Source organism: Idiotropiscis lumnitzeri, chromosome 16 (assembly GCF_059441095.1).
Source record: "Idiotropiscis lumnitzeri isolate Australia: NSW breed Sydney's pygmy pipehorse chromosome 16, RoL_Ilum_1.0, whole genome shotgun sequence".
Classification (NCBI taxonomy): Eukaryota; Metazoa; Chordata; class Actinopteri; order Syngnathiformes; family Syngnathidae; genus Idiotropiscis; species Idiotropiscis lumnitzeri.
In genome coordinates, this window is record NC_142406.1 from 3,883,476 (window position 1) to 3,901,687 (window position 18,212).

At 44.2% G+C, this 18,212-nt stretch overlaps 2 protein-coding genes and 1 long non-coding RNA gene across 4 annotated transcripts; 2 read left to right on the forward strand and 1 right to left on the reverse strand.

Annotated features, from left to right (window-relative positions):
• Positions 1 to 21: 21 nt before the first annotated feature.
• On the reverse strand, positions 22 to 4,966 carry gpnmb (glycoprotein (transmembrane) nmb). 2 transcript variants are annotated; one of them, XM_088319041.1, is made up of 12 exons: positions 4,763 to 4,966; positions 4,242 to 4,406; positions 3,796 to 3,960; positions 3,354 to 3,527; positions 3,092 to 3,253; positions 2,636 to 2,965; positions 2,512 to 2,553; positions 2,230 to 2,427; positions 1,445 to 1,550; positions 853 to 1,073; positions 694 to 781; positions 22 to 521 (listed from the first exon to the last, which is right to left on the reverse strand). In XM_088319041.1, exons 1-12 carry the CDS (start codon positions 4,830 to 4,832, stop codon positions 371 to 373), a joined length of 1,872 nt encoding a protein of 623 aa, XP_088175167.1. In that variant the 5' UTR covers positions 4,833 to 4,966; the 3' UTR covers positions 22 to 370. The 2 variants fall into 2 exon arrangements, with proteins under 2 accessions (XP_088175167.1, XP_088175168.1); XM_088319042.1 differs by having other exon boundaries at positions 3,817 to 3,960; positions 4,763 to 4,965.
• A 2,905-nt stretch (positions 4,967 to 7,871) lies between these two features.
• On the forward strand, positions 7,872 to 12,313 carry LOC148320914 (polypeptide N-acetylgalactosaminyltransferase 15-like). The gene is made up of 10 exons (XM_088319240.1): positions 7,872 to 8,499; positions 8,582 to 8,748; positions 8,940 to 9,144; positions 9,755 to 9,922; positions 10,069 to 10,186; positions 10,507 to 10,707; positions 10,782 to 10,913; positions 11,438 to 11,539; positions 11,616 to 11,753; positions 11,846 to 12,313. The coding sequence occupies exons 1-10, from the start codon at positions 8,066 to 8,068 to the stop codon at positions 12,029 to 12,031; spliced, it is 1,851 nt and encodes a 616-aa protein (XP_088175366.1). The 5' UTR covers positions 7,872 to 8,065; the 3' UTR covers positions 12,032 to 12,313.
• A 3,787-nt stretch (positions 12,314 to 16,100) lies between these two features.
• Positions 16,101 to 17,180, forward strand: LOC148320915 (uncharacterized). The gene is made up of 3 exons (XR_015846744.1): positions 16,101 to 16,358; positions 16,425 to 16,950; positions 17,042 to 17,180. It is a non-coding gene; the product is annotated as an uncharacterized LOC148320915 (long non-coding RNA).
• Positions 17,181 to 18,212: the final 1,032 nt, after the last annotated feature.

Below are 18,212 nucleotides of genomic sequence, written 5' to 3' on the forward strand. Positions count from 1 at the left end.
TAAACTGCTTCTAGACAAGGATTTGTTAGTTGACAGCTTTTATTAGAGTCCTTTGCGTTATTTCACGCGTCTAATTCCTAATTCAAGCTTTTCTGCTTTACACTTGTTAGTCACCATACTTTAAACGCCATATTGCATAATATATTACTGCCAAAATTATAACATAGTGGTTTCCTCTCTGACATGAGCCAATAGATTCAAAAGAATAGTTCCTCAAATCACCTTATTTCTGATGGAGCCAACAACTCAACACGCACCTTTATATGAATATTAATGTCATCTTTAGCATTTAATGGCATTTGATCCTCGTCTTTTATATGCAATGGATTTACCATTAACTGTGTGACACTAAGTGCTCCGACAGAGGCAACTAGAGGGGGTGCCTCTCGGTCAGCAGGTGATGACGCTCCTCATTTGCTGGGAAGAGCGCCTCCCTCAGGCGCATCACGCTACCTGCAACCCCTGCGCGGCTCCCGCCATCCAACAGCGACCTATGAACGGGCCGATACACCTTGTAGCGTCTGGAAAGAGAAGAAATAATGTCATCACAACTTGACAAGTAGCCTATTTTATTTATTTATTTTTAATTTAATCTTTGCAATTTGCTCCAATCAGGTTGAGGTTAGGAATCGTCTATAATTGGCCATCCAATCCAGTGGTACATTCTGAATGTTTTATATTTGTATGATTTACCTGTAAACGACACATGCAATCAATGCAAAGAAGGCTACCAGTACGGCGCTTGTCGAGAGGATGACCTCAATAGTGGACTTCTTGGACTCTAAGGTGAGGGAAATTGTCCATTAACTTCTTGAAAACAATCCGATTTCTCTAAGACGTTGTCTTACTCACCAGGGGTCGCTTGCAACTTGTTGATGGTGACGGTGGTGCTGGTCAGGGTCAGGCTGCGAGAGTCCTCCAGCGTGATGTTGATGCAGTAGGTCCCCGGTTGCGGGAAGGTTCTCCTGAGGTTCACCTCGCACTTTGCGGAAGGAGGAACGTCGTTGCACATGATGTTGTGCACCCAAGTGCACGTGGGGTCCGACACGATGGTGCACGCCGACGTGGGGACGCTGAAGAGGAGGTAAGACTTGTATCAGTGGTTCTCACGCTTCAGAGAACATTTTTAATAGTATCGTAAGCCTCTGTGACAGAAACATTCTGTACAGTTTGACCATTTAATACTGCGGTAAAATTCAGGAAAATTACATAAAGAACCTACTTAAGTTTAATAATGATTAAATTCAAGGTTATTGCAGATTAAATTAAATAAAACATGTAGCTAAATAAATAAACAGTTATCAAATATTAAACAGATGAACTTAAAGGTAAAATACAACAGAGCCAGACTTGGGTAGCGATTCTTTTTCTTGCCACAAGAGGGCGCCCGCATACCGCACTTTGAGATTGATCGATTGATTCCATGTAGAGATAACCAGCGTACCTGCCGAGGCACTTCACCAGGAAGCTGATGTCCGTTTTGGTTAATCTGGCAGCCAACACGTCAACAATGCGGCTGTCGGCATTGCTCTTTACTGGGCGGTTGGGCTCTGTGGGAAAAAAACAAAAAAACAAAAACAAAACGTTATCTGTCCATGATGTGATGAAGAACAGAATGAGGACATAGAAAATAAATGATAGAGCAATTCAATATACTTATGATGGATTCATGTCAATCTGTTTTGTTGTTGCTTACATGCCTGAAAATATTAAAGCTAAAACGGAATCTCCTGAAGTCAGTACAGCTTTTTTTAAAATTAGGTCTCATTAGGTTTGAAAGTTTTAACATCACCACCAGAGGGCAGTATTACTCGTATATAAGCACAGCAACGCTTAAAAAAATGCAGGCATTAATTTGAACAGGGCTATGGCACCAATTAGAAGAACTAACAGCTTGAGTGAGCTTCCTCCATTTTTGTCATTTTGAAGGAAAGTGATTTAAAGTTTTAAGACTGCAATTGAATGTGGGGGGATTATATATTGATGATCTATATGGCAATTATTGCTTCTGGATACTTGTTTGTACATAAAGTGCCTTAGATTTGGTCATTTTGACCAATCAAAAATGCAATAATAGGAGCTTGTTGTAATTTAAAGTTTTAATTTTAAAGTGGAACCAATCGGATTGATTCAGTGCACTCCCATCAAAACAGATTTTCTGCTTCAAATCAGTTTTCGCTGCACCCCTAATATACATACATAAAAAAGAGGCCATTGCCTGACACCTACCAATGATGCTGATGTTTCCCACAAAGATTCCGTGCACGTAGCGGAAACACTCATTGCCCTCGAGCACACGCTTGCTGCGAAGCACAGCAAAGGGAGTCGAGTCTGGAGTCACGCCGGAAACAACGGATGGGAGGGCTTCTGTGGTGGGTAAGCCCGTTGTGATGGCGACAGGAGATGAGCTGGATATCACTGAGATGGCTACATGACAACATGAAGTCACGTGACGCGCAGGCATGTTTGGGGTGCATGCAAATTAGCTGCATTGGCATTTCCAAGCCTCACCTTGGGGGGTCATCGTCATGAGTGGGGGAGACGTGTGGCGCTCTAGAGGCAAAATACAAACATCACCACCAGCAACAATTATTAAAATATCTTTTTGTAATTTATGATTTTCCTTTTTTTTTACCAGTAGGAAGAGGTGGCGGTGTGGACGTTGTCGGCGCGGACGTGGCAGCAGCAGGTGGACACTCGGCCGGAAACGCCGCCTCCACCACCAGCTTGATGCTCATGTTGCCCACCGTGTTGTAGGCGTGCGTGGTCACGTCGCGGTGGGTCACCACCTGGTTGCCGTCCCTGAAGTCCCACATATAGTCGATGGACGCCGCCGTCTTCAGGTAACCGCTGGGGTCGTGAAGACGCACTCGAAAGGCCACATCCTCGCCTCGGAAAAACACGTTGTTGGCGGATTGGTTGACCGCAGACTTCTGGGAGATGTCCACCGCCACGGGGATCATATCTTAACAAGCACAGAGACCGTTCGTGGACAAATCTCATCGAGACGACAAACCAGGTGGGCAACATTTGGTGCGGTTTCCTTTTTCAAAACGGCGCTAGGTGTCTTGAGACCATTTTAAGATTCTACCTGTGACGTAGAAAACAATGTTGTCGACACTCAAGGGACTGTACTTCCGGCGCTCACGTTTACGATAAACCATGACCTCCATGACCTCTGCTCCCAGAGGGATTCTGGCGGTGTTGAGGGTCAGACTGGAGGAGTGGCCGTCACAAGTCTCAAAATATTGTCCTGGATTAAGAAAAAAATAAATAAATAATGGGGTTTAGTTACACATTTAAGTTTTCTTTTTTGCGAAGTGAATGTGATGACATTTGTGGCGGTTTCTCACCCATGGTGTGCCACACGTAGACGTAATTCTTGTGCCTCCAGTCGTTGCTCTGAGGGAAGGACTTCCCATCAGGGAACACGTTGCATTTGGCGGCGTCCGTACATTTGCCGAAGCCATAGTCGTCTATCCACGTCGTCCAGTTGTACACGTAGCCCGAGCGCACTTGTCCGTTCGCTGCAATAAAGCAAAGTCTTGTGAAGCAGCGCGATGGTATCAGATGGCAGACTTTGGCGTCGTTGACCTTTGCATGCACTGTCAGAAAAAAATGGCGTTGTTTATTTTTGTTCTTGAAGCTACAACCTTTTGCGATGTATTGTTCTCTGAACAAGTTGAAGTGCAATTCTAAGTAATGTCCACCATCTAGTGGTGAACAGTGTTATTACAACTTAAACCCGATCAGGTGGCTCAAACACGAAAGTTTCTGCAGGCGTTTTGGCCACACCTGAGGCCTCTAGCTCCGTACCGTCGTCGCAGTGCTCATCCCACACGAGTTCCCCGCTGTCGTCTTCTTTCTGGCACGGGGGATACTCCAGCTTGGCCGTGAAGGAGATGATGGAACCGTTGAGCGCTGGGCTGTCGCTGGTGAGGCGGACGCTGGGTTTGCCTCCTGTGACAAATAGTCGCTTCAACAGTTGAACATGCTCAATAGGCCAGTGATCTCGAAGTGGAAGAAATTATTATTAGTCTCTTTTTTATTTTTTTTTTTATATGTCAGTGATGTATAGTGACGAGCAGAACAAAAGTCAAATGAACCTGTGGCTGTTCATACAACAGACTAAATTAAATTTGTGTGTGTAAATTTCTAATTGAGTTAATTTCAAAAAATAAAAATGGCCATGTATTTTTTTTTTTAATGTCAGGCTGATGAAAGCAAGAACTTGAACTCACCTCGTCTGTGCATGAGCTCCTTGGGCTCCTTGGGCTTGGGTTTTACGGGCGGGTAGAGGTAGTCGTCCCATGGGATGCTGTCGGGATTCCAGCCTGGGATGGGCGGGATGGGGAAAGGAGACTTTCCTGGGTGGGGGTGCTTGTGGGGGAACATGTCAGCATATGCTGGAGAAAGAAACATTGAGAAGTTATTCAGGCAAATGGAAAACGTCATAAATAATCGCCATTAAATGGAACATGTCAGTGATTACATTCCTGTTTCTTGGCATTGACGGAATTATTATAATTTTTTTAGTCAATGAAAAGTGCGCAACGAAAGGTCATGAGCGGAGACTCGACTAATGAAACTCGTGAGACTGACTGCAGCGGTGACCTGAACGAAGACGTCGTCATGGTGAGTAAAATAGCAAAACATTTTAAGGACTTTTTTTTCTCTGTCACCAGAACACAAGTCAGAATTAAGAGTATTAAATTCACTTATTTAAATACAGTAACCGTCATTTCTGTCGCTGGCATCTTACTTTTGCGTCCGTCCGCTTGATAAACGAAGCAGATGTACGCGAGAAGAAAAATATATTTCAAGACCCCCATCTCCCCAAAAAAAATCAAAAATTAAAGTAGTCCTTCTGCGCTTCTGTAGATGTGTGCTCAAGCGTGTCGCTCTCCCACTCGCCTGCTCGTCCCGCTGCGATTTGCCCGTTTGGGCGCTTTTGTGTGCAATAATTGAACGCGGTGCTGGTGAGCACACAGACATGTGACGTTTGTTAACGAGACGCATCTCATCCCTCATTAGGCCGCATGGAAGTCATGAGGAGCGAGGTGCATCCTCTTCCTCTTTTTTTTTTTTTTTTCCTTTCCTCTTCTAAAGAAGAATCCTCAACAGAAAGCTTGGTTAAAAAGTGAAACGTAGACTCAGATGAGCGATTAAAGCAGAAGGAAAGTGTCCACGCTGTGTCATCCAGCGTGATTGCCGTCATCGTTTCGGCGCCGTTACCCGTCATGTGGTCTTTGCCCAAATTCAGTTTCATCGTAAAGGCCGAGGAAAAAAAACAGAAGAGTGGGCGTGAGCCTCGTGAGGACGAGCCATAAAGGAACAGATGGATGGATACCAAAAAAAAAAAAAACAGATGTAGCAAATAATCAAAATTAAACAGAATTCTCTCAGAATTTTTTCTTGTATCTCATTATTTTTGAACAAGTCTACCTTTTACAAGTTGGCAACGAGCAGATAAAGCAGGCCAAATTCGAATCTTATGATTCTTGTTTTTTTTTTTTTTTTTTTTTTTTTACAAGCACGGCATAATTTCATTAGGCTAACAACATAATTGCTTAGCTGTGACAATATCAGTAAAAGTAAATAAAATAACATTTGTGGGTTTTTTTCTTTGTCAGCATGGAGATTTGATGTAGTCTGCACCAGTTCGATTCTTGTTTGGCGTGTTTTTTTTTTTATCTTAAATTTTTTTAAGAAAGACTCACAATCACATTTCTGAACAATTTAGCGACTTGGTGTTGGGTTCACAGGCCTGACATTAATGATCTTTTTTCCTCTCGCTGGGCGCATGATGTGTTATTTAACCGAGAGGTGTAATGCAGACGCATTCCTCGTGTGTGTGCGTGTGCCTCTGGTGCTGCGATGTGCTGGCAGGGAAAGCTTGACCTCAGTATATTTTGGCTGAAGCAGATGACATATGAGAGTGTTCACATCTGGAAGAACATGAAGAACTTTTTTTTTTTTATCTATACATCCTCATTTGCCCTATGAATGAGCATGTTCCCAGCAGAACACATCTAACTAACCTCCGCTGACCCCTCCTCTTATTCTCCACGCAGGCCTCTCATTTGGGTCCACCCTGTCTTTCGTCCCCCCTGCCACATTTGCTCCCTCTCAGAAAAAAACTCCTGGAAAGACCCAATCATCCCGACGCGCTACATTAGCAGAGACTGCACGTTAACACGGAAATGAACTCTTCCTTCACCCAGTGTGCGTTTCTCAGAGGTCCTCGTCCCGCCTCTCGCTGGCTGTAATCACAAACATGAGAGGATGCTCTGCCCTGTCATCCCGAGCGGAGGAGGGAAGTGAGCTTTTGTGCAAAATGCACGGAAGGTGAGCTGCTCATCCATCATCACAGACACATCCAGCAACATGCTGAAAACGGTCATGGAACATTTACAAAACAATCGGCTGGTGTGCACTGGCCTTTTCACAGAAAGACTTTCAACTGATTTGATCGAATGTCATTTTAGCTTGGACAGTATTTATTCAGAAACTTCAGTGAATGTTTAAAATGGATCCTGCATGAAAAAAATGTCTTCTCAATCAGTATCTCACTATTTCAGTTTGAATTAAAAAAAATAAAATGAAAATAAATATATATATATATATATATATGTATATATATATATATATATATATATAATTTTTTTTAGTGTTACCACGCCGCTCTAACCCTCTAAATCTCACTGTGAACTTGATTTTCCACGGTCGTATCTTCCATCCAGATGACCTCCCAAGCTGCCAAGAAGGAACTATGAGATCCAAACTGAACTTGACCGCTGCTGTTTTCCAGCATTGTCAGATGGCCTGCAGCCTGTGAGCACCACCAAACCAAGACTTTCATGCACACGAGTGGCAGGCTTGATGCGTCCCCACCCAAAAAAAAAAAAAACTAAATAGGATGTTGTCATTGTTCAGTAATGTCAACTATTTTAAAAGCAGGGTTGTAAACTTTGTCTTCCCAAAAATATTCTTCCTCTTCCATCCATCTAATTTAAATAACATACCAGAGCCGAGATTAGAACCATTAACCTTTGAACTGTGAGTCAGACACTTTTCCACATTGCTGCCTCCGCTCTTCCAAATGCTGTTAAAATGAAACCATGCACAAAAAAGACAACACTATTTTTCTAAAAATACTAAGCAATTCTGCACAGTTGTCGAACACAAAAAAGAGGCAATGACTCCCATTCTGTACTTCAGCACAAGTACAGATACTTGTCGTAAAAAAATAGTGATGAAAGCAGAAATACTCATTAAATTCCATCAAGTTAACATGAATAATAATAATGTGGCACAATGGGCGGGGGAACTCCACCACTCATTTATTACCGTACAGAGTACTCTTAAGTCTAAAAATAATATTATTAATAATAATAATCAGGACTGAACTGCCTTGATGCAATAATTAAAAAGGCCACATTTGCTTATGATAAAAAATTAAACATCACTTAGACTTAGTGTTTTATTTTTATTTCAGGTTAGATGGACATTTTTTCCCCTTTTTTGTTGTTTTTAGGCTGGCATAATACAACTTATTTGCAATGAACTCGAAATTAGCCTGAAGTTGTCAGAAAATAAATACTAACCAAGTACAGATAGCTCAAGACTACTTAAGTAATAACTCCACTCACAAAGTATTTTATGTCATCACTTCACACCACCCATAGTTAAATTGGAAAATGTAATTGTGTAGGACACCCCTACGTAAAAATATTGAGTACGGTAAGTGTATTTTCATTTTTGTCATCGTTTTTTTTACTTTAGAGTCGACAGCGTCCAGCAAGTGGACGTGCACATGTGGAATGTTATTTGACGCACAAAACGTGTGCAGGTTTTAGGACCTCGGGGAGTCCTAGATGAGACGCAATCAAGTCCACAGTTTCGGAGTTTTGGGGGGCTCCTGACAACCTGCTTGTCCAGTCCAATGGATACAAATGTGCTTGGTGCACTCATGGTGCTGTGGATAACTATTTTTGGGGGTGGACTAAATGCGAGGATGGAAATTAGGATTGAACTGGGCTAAATTGTGGTGCCTCTCCGCGACATGGGGCTGTGGGGCATGCGCCGAAGGATGCCGTGTTTGTGGTTCTTGCTTCTAGGATTCACGTTGCTTCTGCTGATAGTTTCTGACCTTTTCCACGGAGGGGACCATCGCTCCCACGAGAAACTCGCTGGCGCCCCACGCCGCTCCTTCCAGCGGACGCTCAGTCCACCAGACGACTTGGAGCTGATCGGGGACGCAACATTGGAGCTCGTACCCGACTTCGTCCCCATCAACTCGCTTAAGGAGGACCAGCTTTTGTTTGTGGCGTCCACGCAGGGCACAAAAGTCCCACCGCACAAAAAGTGGAATTACAAGGTGCTCTTGCCTGCGGCGAGGAAGGAATTTCTGTCCGGTCGTGTTGGAGAAAATGCGCTGCAACAAGAAGACAGCCACATCTCGCCGTATCGCTCACTGCCTGAGATGCGACATCCCAAGTCAGTCCAAACCAAAATCACTTTTACGCATCATCCATTTCGGAGTTATTTAATGTGAGATGGATTTTTTTTTTGATGACAGGTGTCTTGGCGAGCAGTACAGCGAATCGTTGCCTTCTGCCAGCGTGGTCATCTGCTTTCACGATGAAGCTTGGTCCACACTTTTACGCACACTGCACAGCGTCCTCAACACAACGCCCAGATCCTTCTTACTGGAGCTCCTCCTAGTGGACGACCTCAGTACGCGTGGTGCGTGTCCATAGGATGATGTTGGGAATGTATGCATAATCATAGGATAGTGGTGGTCCATATATGCTCATGCATTCTGAATCATCTATGCATCCATCCAGCAAAAAAAAAAAAGATAAAGGATATATCGATCTAGACACCCATCCATGCCCTCACCCTCTTTTTCCATCTCCACATCTCTCTCTCTCCAGATGACTTGAAAGCGACCCTGAGTGAACATGTGTCCCATCTGGATGGGGTGCGTTTGATTCGCAGCACGAAGCGACTCGGGGTCGGCGGCTGCCGTAACATGGGCGCATCCAGAGCTTCGGGCGAGGTGCTGGTGTTCATGGACTCTCACTGTGAATGTCACAATGGCTGGCTGGAACCACTCCTGGAGAGGTTGGCGCAGGACAGGTAAGAGTGGTGCGCGTCCTCGACCAAAATATTTCAGAAAACTTGCATCGTTGAGCCGACTATTGTGTGGAGAAATGTCATGCAGAAGTGGAAAATAGATGTGAAAAAAAACGTCACTAGTAGGACGGCCATTGTTTAGTGTGCCCTCGTGATTCTACTAGTGTACCTTCAGTCATGCTACTAGTACACAGATTTGTCATAAAGCAGTGGGAGGCAATAGTTGATTGAATTTGCTCTTCAAGTGTGCCTTAGTCATTCTACGAATATTCTAAATGTTCTTACTCGTTAGGACAAAGAGCTACTAGTGCATGGACCTTTCAGTGCACTAGTAGGATGTCCAATAAACGGCCGAGGTTGCTGCTTTAATGGTTTGACCCATTTCGTGGTGTTTCTCAGTTTGCCTGCGGTGTGTCTCCAATTAGACGTCCAATTAGGTGGCTCTTTGGTCTGGAAATGCTCACATGATAGTGCGTGATTCAATTTCTTTTATAGATGATACCACATGATGGAAATATTTCAAACACATGCGAGCCAGAGTTGAAACTAATAAAACACGGCGTGTTATTAGACACAGGCACACTCGTCATGGATGTGGTGTTTCTTTGTGCAGGACCAGAGTCGTTTCCCCCATCATGGATGTGATCCACGGAGAGACGTTTAAGTACAACGCCACCCAGTGGCCAGTATGGGGAGTTTTTGACTGGAATCTGGACTTTTCCTGGGAGGCCAAACCGCAACTGCTGGACGGTGACTCAGACTTGGCGATTGAACCAGTAATGTGAGTTGGAAGCATCTGTTATGGCCTTTTTTTTTGTGTCCTGACTCCAGCCCCAAGTTGAACTTCCGTTAACACCACAATGGAATGTTTTTCTCAATCCTCAGTGCTGTGATTACTTCACCCTGTTTTGGTTCTGACTGCAATAGGAGTCCAGCGTTAGGAGGTGGAGTTCTGGCCGTTGACAGACATTTCTTCCATAATGTGGGAGCCTTTGATCCGGGGATTCTACTGTGGGGAGGGGAACAAATTGAGCTGTCAATCAGGGTTAGTTTTGTGTTTGAAATTCTGCTAAATTGAATAAAAATCAGCCTGAAGAAACATGATTCATGTTCCAGTTGCCTTTTGCCAAGTTGTTGCGCTCAAGTAATGCTCTCGGAATGTTTTGCTTTTCAACCAGGGATCAACATAAGAAAAATACTTGACTGTTCGACCCCATTTTGGGGAAATGTGTCTTGTGATTAATTAAATTTGACTTTGTGCTGCATGTAGAACCCAAAAACTCTTTTCACATTCTTTCAAATGTCAGAGAGAATCAAAGAGGAAAACGAAACATAATCCTGCTGTTATTGCTCATGCTGTCCAAGGTGTGGTTGTGCGGCGGCTCCATGGAGGTGGTTCCCTGCTCCCGCGTGGCCCATCTAGACCACCACCACCCCCGCCTCCCTTCCCGTTTCCAAGACCAGGAGCAGCTTGAGAGGAACAAGATCCGCATAGCTGACACGTGGATGGACACATACCGCAAAATTTTCTACAGGCGCAACACGTTGGCTCATTTTATGAGGCAGGTGTGTGTGTCAAGTGATATTGTCGTAAGTGAGAAATAGAACACCGGTACAAAAATGTGCTTTATTACGTGCAGTCTGAGAGTCCAAATATTACTGAGCGCCGGCAGCTGAAGATGACTTTGGGCTGCCGGGACTTCCACTGGTACCTGACGACCATCCATCCCCAACTTTATATTCCACAGGATAGACCAGGACTCTCAGGCGAGGTAATATGAAATATGGTAATAAGCGGTGACATCATCTTCCCAAACTCTTTCTCAAGGGTCTTAGAGTCATAAGCGATACAATAAATAACACAATGTACTGGCTAAGCAGTGTTATAGGTGGAAATTAATTGGACATAATTTACCGTCGTGGCTTACGGCTTCCTACTATCGTACTCCAAAGCAGGAATGTATGTTTAAAAAAAAAAAAAAAAGTTTGCATTTTATAAGTCAAAACAGATCCGGTTGTGAGTGTAAAACTGTCGACGCATCCTGCAGCTGCAAATGAATGATGCTTCGTCAACATTTGCTACACTTTGCCACATCCAATATGGCGGCAACCTTGACATATGCTATCACACTAAAGGCAGTGACTATGTAAGATTGATGTGAAAAGTAACTTGGAATGTGCTTTAACCTAACACTTACAAGTGTATCCACCACTTGTATCTTTGGGGAGCCGCACAAAATGTAAGGGTGAGATACTGTCGAGTACGTGACTCGCTCGCACCTCTGCTGTTTTAAAGTTGTACAACGTCGCAGTTGGTGGCTGCGTCGACCACCTCCCGGCTCTAGGGCCACATGTGGGAGCCATGATCCTTGCGCCATGCAGTGGCACAGGCAGTCAGGTAACCATGGCAACAGTCTCCTCACGCTCAGCAAGAAGGATGCAGGCCAACCAAGATAACACGCGGATCGTTGCAGCACTGCGATTTCAACTCTAACGGGGAAGTGCGATGGGGTCCCGCGGGGGCTCTGTGTTTTAACGCCATCGGTGAGCGGGTGGTCCTTTCGCCGTGTCGCCAGCCAGTCAGCGAAAAGCTCCAGTGGACGTTCATCAAGGTAAAGCAGTAACGATGCTATAGTATGTTGATGAACATTTTTGTAAGCTCTTGAGATGACTTTCAAGTCTGCAAGGTTTTGGTTGTTTCCAGCTGAGTGGCCAGTTGCTCCACCAGCAGTCCCAGTTGTGTGTGGAGGCTGTGAAGAACGGCCGCCCCCCACGGAGCATCTCGCCGGACGAAGTCAGCTCCCACACGGGTGTGGGAGACCTCATCTTGCGGCCCTGCACGCGGCATCCCACACAGCAGTGGCATTTTGAGCAGCTCGTGTCGCCCTAATTAGCCTGACAAAGGGCAAGGAGGACATGGGAGAAAAAAAAAAAAACAGCATGCAAATGTTATAAATGTAAATACCACTCTCCAAAATGTACTGTCACCTAACAGTTTAAGGTTAATATTTGTAAATCCTACATGCAACTCATTCCCGACATTAAAGGTTCACGTCAGCAAAAACCTTCGGGTGGTACAGGATCAAAAAGGCAAACTCTTTTATTTTCTTTTATTCTGTAAACATGAGCAAGGCAATATCGACATATGGTGCCTTTGGGACATCTCCTTTTCACCCCTATCATCATCATCATAACGGAAACCATGCAAACCATAAAAATATAGAAGCTTGCTGACAGGATGAACATTTTTTTGTCCTATCCATTGTTCTTGTCTCTCACAATGTATATGTATTTAAATGTTGTTGCATTTGGTGTAAAGTGTGCTTAAAGAACTTTAAGAAATAAAGTGCAATAAATGCTGTAAAGCATGGCTAGGAAGAATTTAAATGGGGTATTTCTTTCTCGCTGATTTTACAAAGTGCAACACGAAGTCGGTCCGTGTCTCTTTTGGTTTTTGGATATTAGGTTTAAAAACAAATAGTACAAATATTTCCCCTATTAACCGGGAGATGGCGACAACGTAGCGTCTGAAGACGATAAAGTGTTGCGTAATGAGAGCCCGGTTGCTGTATTTTATAGCATATGATTAACTTTGATGTTTGTGGCATGTGCTTCACTTTCAATTTAGTGTCGTGAAATTGTAGCAATCATTTCCACCAGGTGGCGCGAGAGTGCAAAGCGCCGTTGAGCGAGCAGGAAGAAGGCTGGCTCAGCTTGGCGGACGTGACGTCATTCCTGCAGGATAATTGGAGACAGGTGTGCACTGCGGGAATTATCAAATGCAGGTGCGGCAAGATGGCGCCTGAACGCGTGGCTTTTCCTCAGGTAAGTAAGCACAGAGCAAATGTTTGTCGTTTGTTGCCTTTTCTCCCAATTTTGCAGATTTGCACAATTGAGGGATCTCGAAGCGTTTATGGTTTGTGCACAGCATGTCAAAATTCACTTGCTTTTGCTCAATTAAGCATTTTGTGCTCTTTAAAAATTGTTGCACAAGAAACGATGTTTTTGGTTTGCTTATTTTTTTTTTAATGCTGGCCAGCATTTTTTGCTTTGTTTCTTTTCTTTTTCTTTTCCATTTTTTTAACAAGTGTTAGAAATGACACAATGGCTTTGTACTTGATATTTGAACTGTATGCTTTTGTTTGCATGACTAATTTTTGGAGTTTGCTGAATGTGGTGCATTTTTATTTCAGGTGGTGTGTAACATTTTTTCCGTATTTGTTTGGGCTAATGGAGGACCTTATTACATTTGTAGCTCTTTTTTTATTCATGTGCTGGGTCATTGCACCAATTTGCAATTAATTTTCCTTGAATCTTTATTTAGTAAACTTGTGAATGTGATTGTCTAACCTTTGACGCCGATTGTCACGAATTTACACCCTTTCCGCTCTAAATATAGCCAAAAATTGTGACTATTTCTCCACTGCTGGTGGTTACATGACCAAAACGTACCTGGGAAACTTTTACAAGCATTCATTCATCTGATTTTCGGCCGGAGGGGACATTTTATCCTATTTGGACGGCGGAGCCCGACTCATGAAAGGATGCCATTTTTGGACCGCAAATTTGCATAATCTGTCCGATCTGAGGTAAGTTGTTGAAATGAAAAATTGTGCCATCTTATTGCACAGCGGCTTTCAACATTACATGCATATTCTTAAAGAAATGGCAATCTGTTATCTGTAATGATTACAAAAATTAAATATTGAGATGTAAACTTAATTTCTGTTTTTCTCTGCAGAACGAAAAATGAACACCGCATCCTTCAATACAAAGCGAGCAGGAGGATCTCGAACCAGAAGAAAATAAATTTGTGAATTTACATGTGTGTGTAATTCATGGCTGTAACTGTGTACACACTGAATACATGAAAAATGTCTGCGCTCTTTTTTTTTTCATACTTTGTCTGATTGTAAAGACTAGACTGTACAAATGCAAATTTAAACGTTCATCTGTGCCTGAACAAAAGCTGATTTTTGTCAATTCCACTAATGAGCTGAACATGCTCACTGCCAACACGCAAAGTTCAGTCGCATTAAGGTCAGTAAACTTTTTGTTTTTGGTGTTTATAGTAATGTTTTAGAATAGTTCTATGAATTTGTCTTTCTGGATCAAGAGATTGGATGAAGCTGAAATATCCAAATGAAGTTGCCAACACACAAGTAATGATGCGTGTGTTTTGCAGGCTGGAAGAGGAGCCGACTGGGATGAGAAAAAGGAGCAATTCCACATCAAGTCAAGAATCAAGCAGCACGCAAAAGTTAAAGTTGTGTGGGGAGCGTATGAACAGGAGGGGGAAGGATGTTGAGCTCTGTGGCGCGCCTTGGTTGACTTTTGGTTCGGGTTGCCAGTTGTGTGCTGTGCTAGAAAGGTTGGCTTGAAATGAGGGCAGGCGTTGAAAGTGTTTGGAGGGCTGATTGTTGGAGTCTGGTGGTCTTGCTTGAGATGGTCTTTAGTTGTTTGCCTGGATCCAGAGCAGTTGTTTACTTGTGAGAGGATGGCAATTGAAGGCCAGAGTGTGCAGTGTCGGCTTTGAGGGTGGACTCAGCATATTGATCGACACTAACATCCCCTAATATCATATCAATGACTAATATTTGATATACCATCCACCCCAACCCCTCACTGCGTTTCAGGGTTGTGGAGGCACCTGATTTGCTGAGGCGCACCAAGAGGACCCGGACCAGGCTAATGAGGACATGCACAAGTGTGTTTTGGGGTGACAAAAGACTTGGTAAAGAAAGTACGCGGACATCAATAAAATAAGTGGAGTGTGAAGAAATATGGCCTGGAAGTCATAACTGATTTTTGTGGTGTTTTAATAAGGACGGACGAGTGCTCCCACCAAAGTCGGCTCTCCAATCAAGTCGGTGACACGTCACATGACTGTGACGCTTTTGCTGTGTGGATTGTGCACCGAGCGACCGGGCCAGAACCGCTTCTCTGCCGACGACCTGCCGTGTTTTGACGAGTTCAAGTCTCATCTGGTTTATTATATAACACCGTATTGTGTTAAATGTTGACCACGATGCCTCCGTCCTTGACTTGTTGCAGGGTGAAGAGGAAGCCGGTTGGGACAGGAGGCACCTTGGAGAACCAGAACAGGGTCATAAGTACACGTATGGAAAAAAAAAAAGCAATCCAAGTGACAGTCTCAAAATAGTCTTCGTTGGTGTTTTTGTGTTTGCAGGATGGAAGAGTGGCATGAACATAAGTGGCACACGACAACAATGTTCGTCGCAGGGCTCGGAGCGCGATAGGCTGATGAAGAGGAAGGACTGCAGCCGTCCAATGAAGACGCTCCAAGATGAACATCTTGTTGACTTTTGAGGCGAGTGTTGCTCAATAAAATGGATGCAGACGCACGTTAAGACGACTTTGTCCTCCCCGTAGCGTTCTCGGACGAGAGGAGCGGATGCTACGACACTTGGCGAGCAAAGCGCCGACTCGACAGGAGAGTATTTTTGTTTTTCGACTCGGTGCGTTTGTCTCCGCTCTGTCACTTCCTCACGTGGTGTGCATGATGGGGATTTGTTCCGAGCGACGTGTCGAGGCCAAGAGGGGCTGGCTGCGGCGACCCTTCTCAGTCCGCCACCCCCCTTGTCCCTGCAGATGACAATTGTCCACCACAGTCAGCGCTCGCTTGTATGTTCCATTTCCCGTCCAAACACTTGTAAAGTGGCGCTGGAAATGGTGGCTGCAACCAGACCTCTCTCGTCAAATGAAACTCTGATATATTGTATATGTTTGTATTATCGTTTTTATGTTTGGAGTGACTTGTAAAGCTTTCTCTTTTTGTTTTGTGCCTTTGATTAAAATTTGAAGTGATTTCAAGTGGCATTGGCGAGTTCATGTGCATGCAACTTGAAACTTGAAAGTGTAAAAAGGACTTTATACCGAGTGATTTTCCTAAACAGATATAACATCGCATTGTGTGAAATGTTGCCCACTCGGCCTCGGAAACGGGATCGCTCTTCAATCTCTGGTCCCTTCGCCAGGTTTCTTTTGCAAAGCTCGCTCAAATGGGATTTGGAGTTCTTCCTTTCCCGTTTGGTGGCTTTAGGTCGGGAGATGTCGCTGTTAAGATTTTGACTGGGCAATACAAATGCACTTGACTTGTTGCAGGATGGAAGAGGAGCCGGAGCCCATGTTGCACGAGATGAAATTCGTGTGCTCGGGTGGAAGAGGAGCCGGATGAGAAGAGAGGCTGGGCAGAGGTAACAACAAACTTGGCAATGTAATGTGCAAGGGGCGCAACTCATTAATTTTTGGGGGGGTTGCAGGACTCGGATGGAGCTGGATGAGGAGCCGTTCTGCAAATGAAGAATCAAGCGGCGCACAATTAAGTATAATCTTTTCGAGGGGTGCCTGGAAATGGTGGACAGGAGTTGTGAGCTTTGTGGTTTGCCTTGGTTGAGCGTAGCCAGCGAAGGTTGTTTTTGTTCTGAGGGCAGTCGTGAACGGTGTTTTTTGGAGCCGATGGTGTGGTTGTGGTTGAGTGCTCTTTGGCAAGGATTGTTGATGGTCAGCTCGTTGTGTGGCTTGTCTGGATGCGGAGCCGCTTTTTGTTGTTTGAGGATGTCGGTTGGAAAGCTGGTTTTTGGGCGACGGTGTCGGCAGGCGTTGGGGGCGGAGTCGGTCATATTAACGCAAAAACATTTGTGTCAGCGTTGTGGAGGCACCCGACTGAGCAACTTGGACCGGCTTCATGAGTCCAGACACAAAGCAAGTGCCCGCTCACAACTAAGAGTGTTTTTCTTTTTGCAGTTAAAATGTGGACGATGAGTCGGGTGCGTCTACGAAAGTCGGGTAAGAAAAGTACAAAAACTGCAATGATTGCAACAAAAGTCTCATGTGGCCCAAACGTGCCAATTGATTTTATTTACTTTTGTCTGCACAGCAGCGCATCGAACTCGCCACCTTTCCTGTCCGGAGTCGCAGCTCACCTCCAGTCACCACCTCCGACTGCATCAGCGCTTTTGTCGGCGCCATCCTCGACATTCACCCGAGTGAAGGTCACAAATGTTGAGGTCCTCAACGGGCGGAGATGGATGGGAAGAGAAACAATTGCGTGTGTCCAATGAAGATGCTCCAAGTTGAACAGCTCGTTGGCTTTTGAGGCGAGTGTCAGATGAGTGCCTAGAAAATGGATGACAAGGCATGTTAAGATGAGGCTTTCCTTTTTGCAGGGTTCTCCCCACAAGAGGTGCAGAAGCTTGGAGTGGAAAACGCCAACTCGACAGGGAGAGTATTTCTTTGTGCGTCCTCTTGGTGTCTTTGTCTCTGTTCTGTCACTAACTCACTGGGTGTGTTCGGACAACACTGACTGCATGATGGCCATTTTGGACTGAGCTGTGCATGAAAGCAACGATGCTTCATTTGAGTCCCATGCGCTCCGAAAGATTTTGAGATGTTTGTATTTGATTTTGTTGGAAGCGAAATGTCAAGCTTCCTTTTTGTATGTACTTGAATTAAAATTGTGAAGTTATTTTAATAATATTCCCTTGATTAGTCCCACAATGGGGAAATTTGAGATTCGAACCCAGGCCTCCTGGGGAGACTGGGTCCTGAACGCGGCGCCTTAGACCACTCGGCCATCCTGGCAAGTGGTCTGTACTTCAACTGGGCAGAGCCAGTACATGTAGTTGTGTTGTCTAACAAAAATGGCATTGATGTAAACATTCTTGGATGAGTTTCACATGAGTAACAATATTGACAGTCACACGTGCAACATGTTGGGCATTCATAGTAAAAAGAGATATATTTATTTGTTGTAAATTTAATTGACTTGTTAAGTTGGTGACACTGAAAGTGGCGCCTAAAGCATGAGTCGTAAAAAGTAAATGGGCCGACGGAAGCTCTGAACAGAAATGACCACGTCTGCTATACGAAAAGGAAAATGTTGGAAGGCTGAACAGCAAAAATAAGCGAGCCGATGGTGAAAAACCATTTTACATTTGAGATTTTGGGAATGAGTTGTTTTGGGGGGTTTTTTTGCACTTGATGTTAGTGCAATATGTTGTAAATGTCACTATTGTGTTTGAAATACAGTCATTTCTTTTTTGTTGTCT

Bases quoted from the DNA above. Each gene is read 5' to 3' on its own strand.
- LOC148320914 (XM_088319240.1), top strand. From the start codon at position 8,066: ATGGGGCTGTGGGGCATGCGCCGAAGGATGCCGTGTTTGTGGTTCTTG. The intron at 9,145-9,754 runs GTAAGAGTGGTG...TTCTTTGTGCAG, and splicing joins GAGAGGTTGGCGCAGGACAG to GACCAGAGTCGTTTCCCCCA. The intron at 10,187-10,506 runs GTTAGTTTTGTG...ATGCTGTCCAAG, and splicing joins AAATTGAGCTGTCAATCAGG to GTGTGGTTGTGCGGCGGCTC.
- gpnmb (XM_088319041.1), bottom strand. From the start codon at position 4,832: ATGGGGGTCTTGAAATATATTTTTCTTCTCGCGTACATCTGCTTCGTT. The intron at 3,528-3,795 runs GTGTGGCCAAAA...GCTTTATTGCAG, and splicing joins TACGGAGCTAGAGGCCTCAG to CGAACGGACAAGTGCGCTCG. The intron at 2,966-3,091 runs GTAGAATCTTAA...GTGCTTGTTAAG, and splicing joins CATTGTTTTCTACGTCACAG to ATATGATCCCCGTGGCGGTG.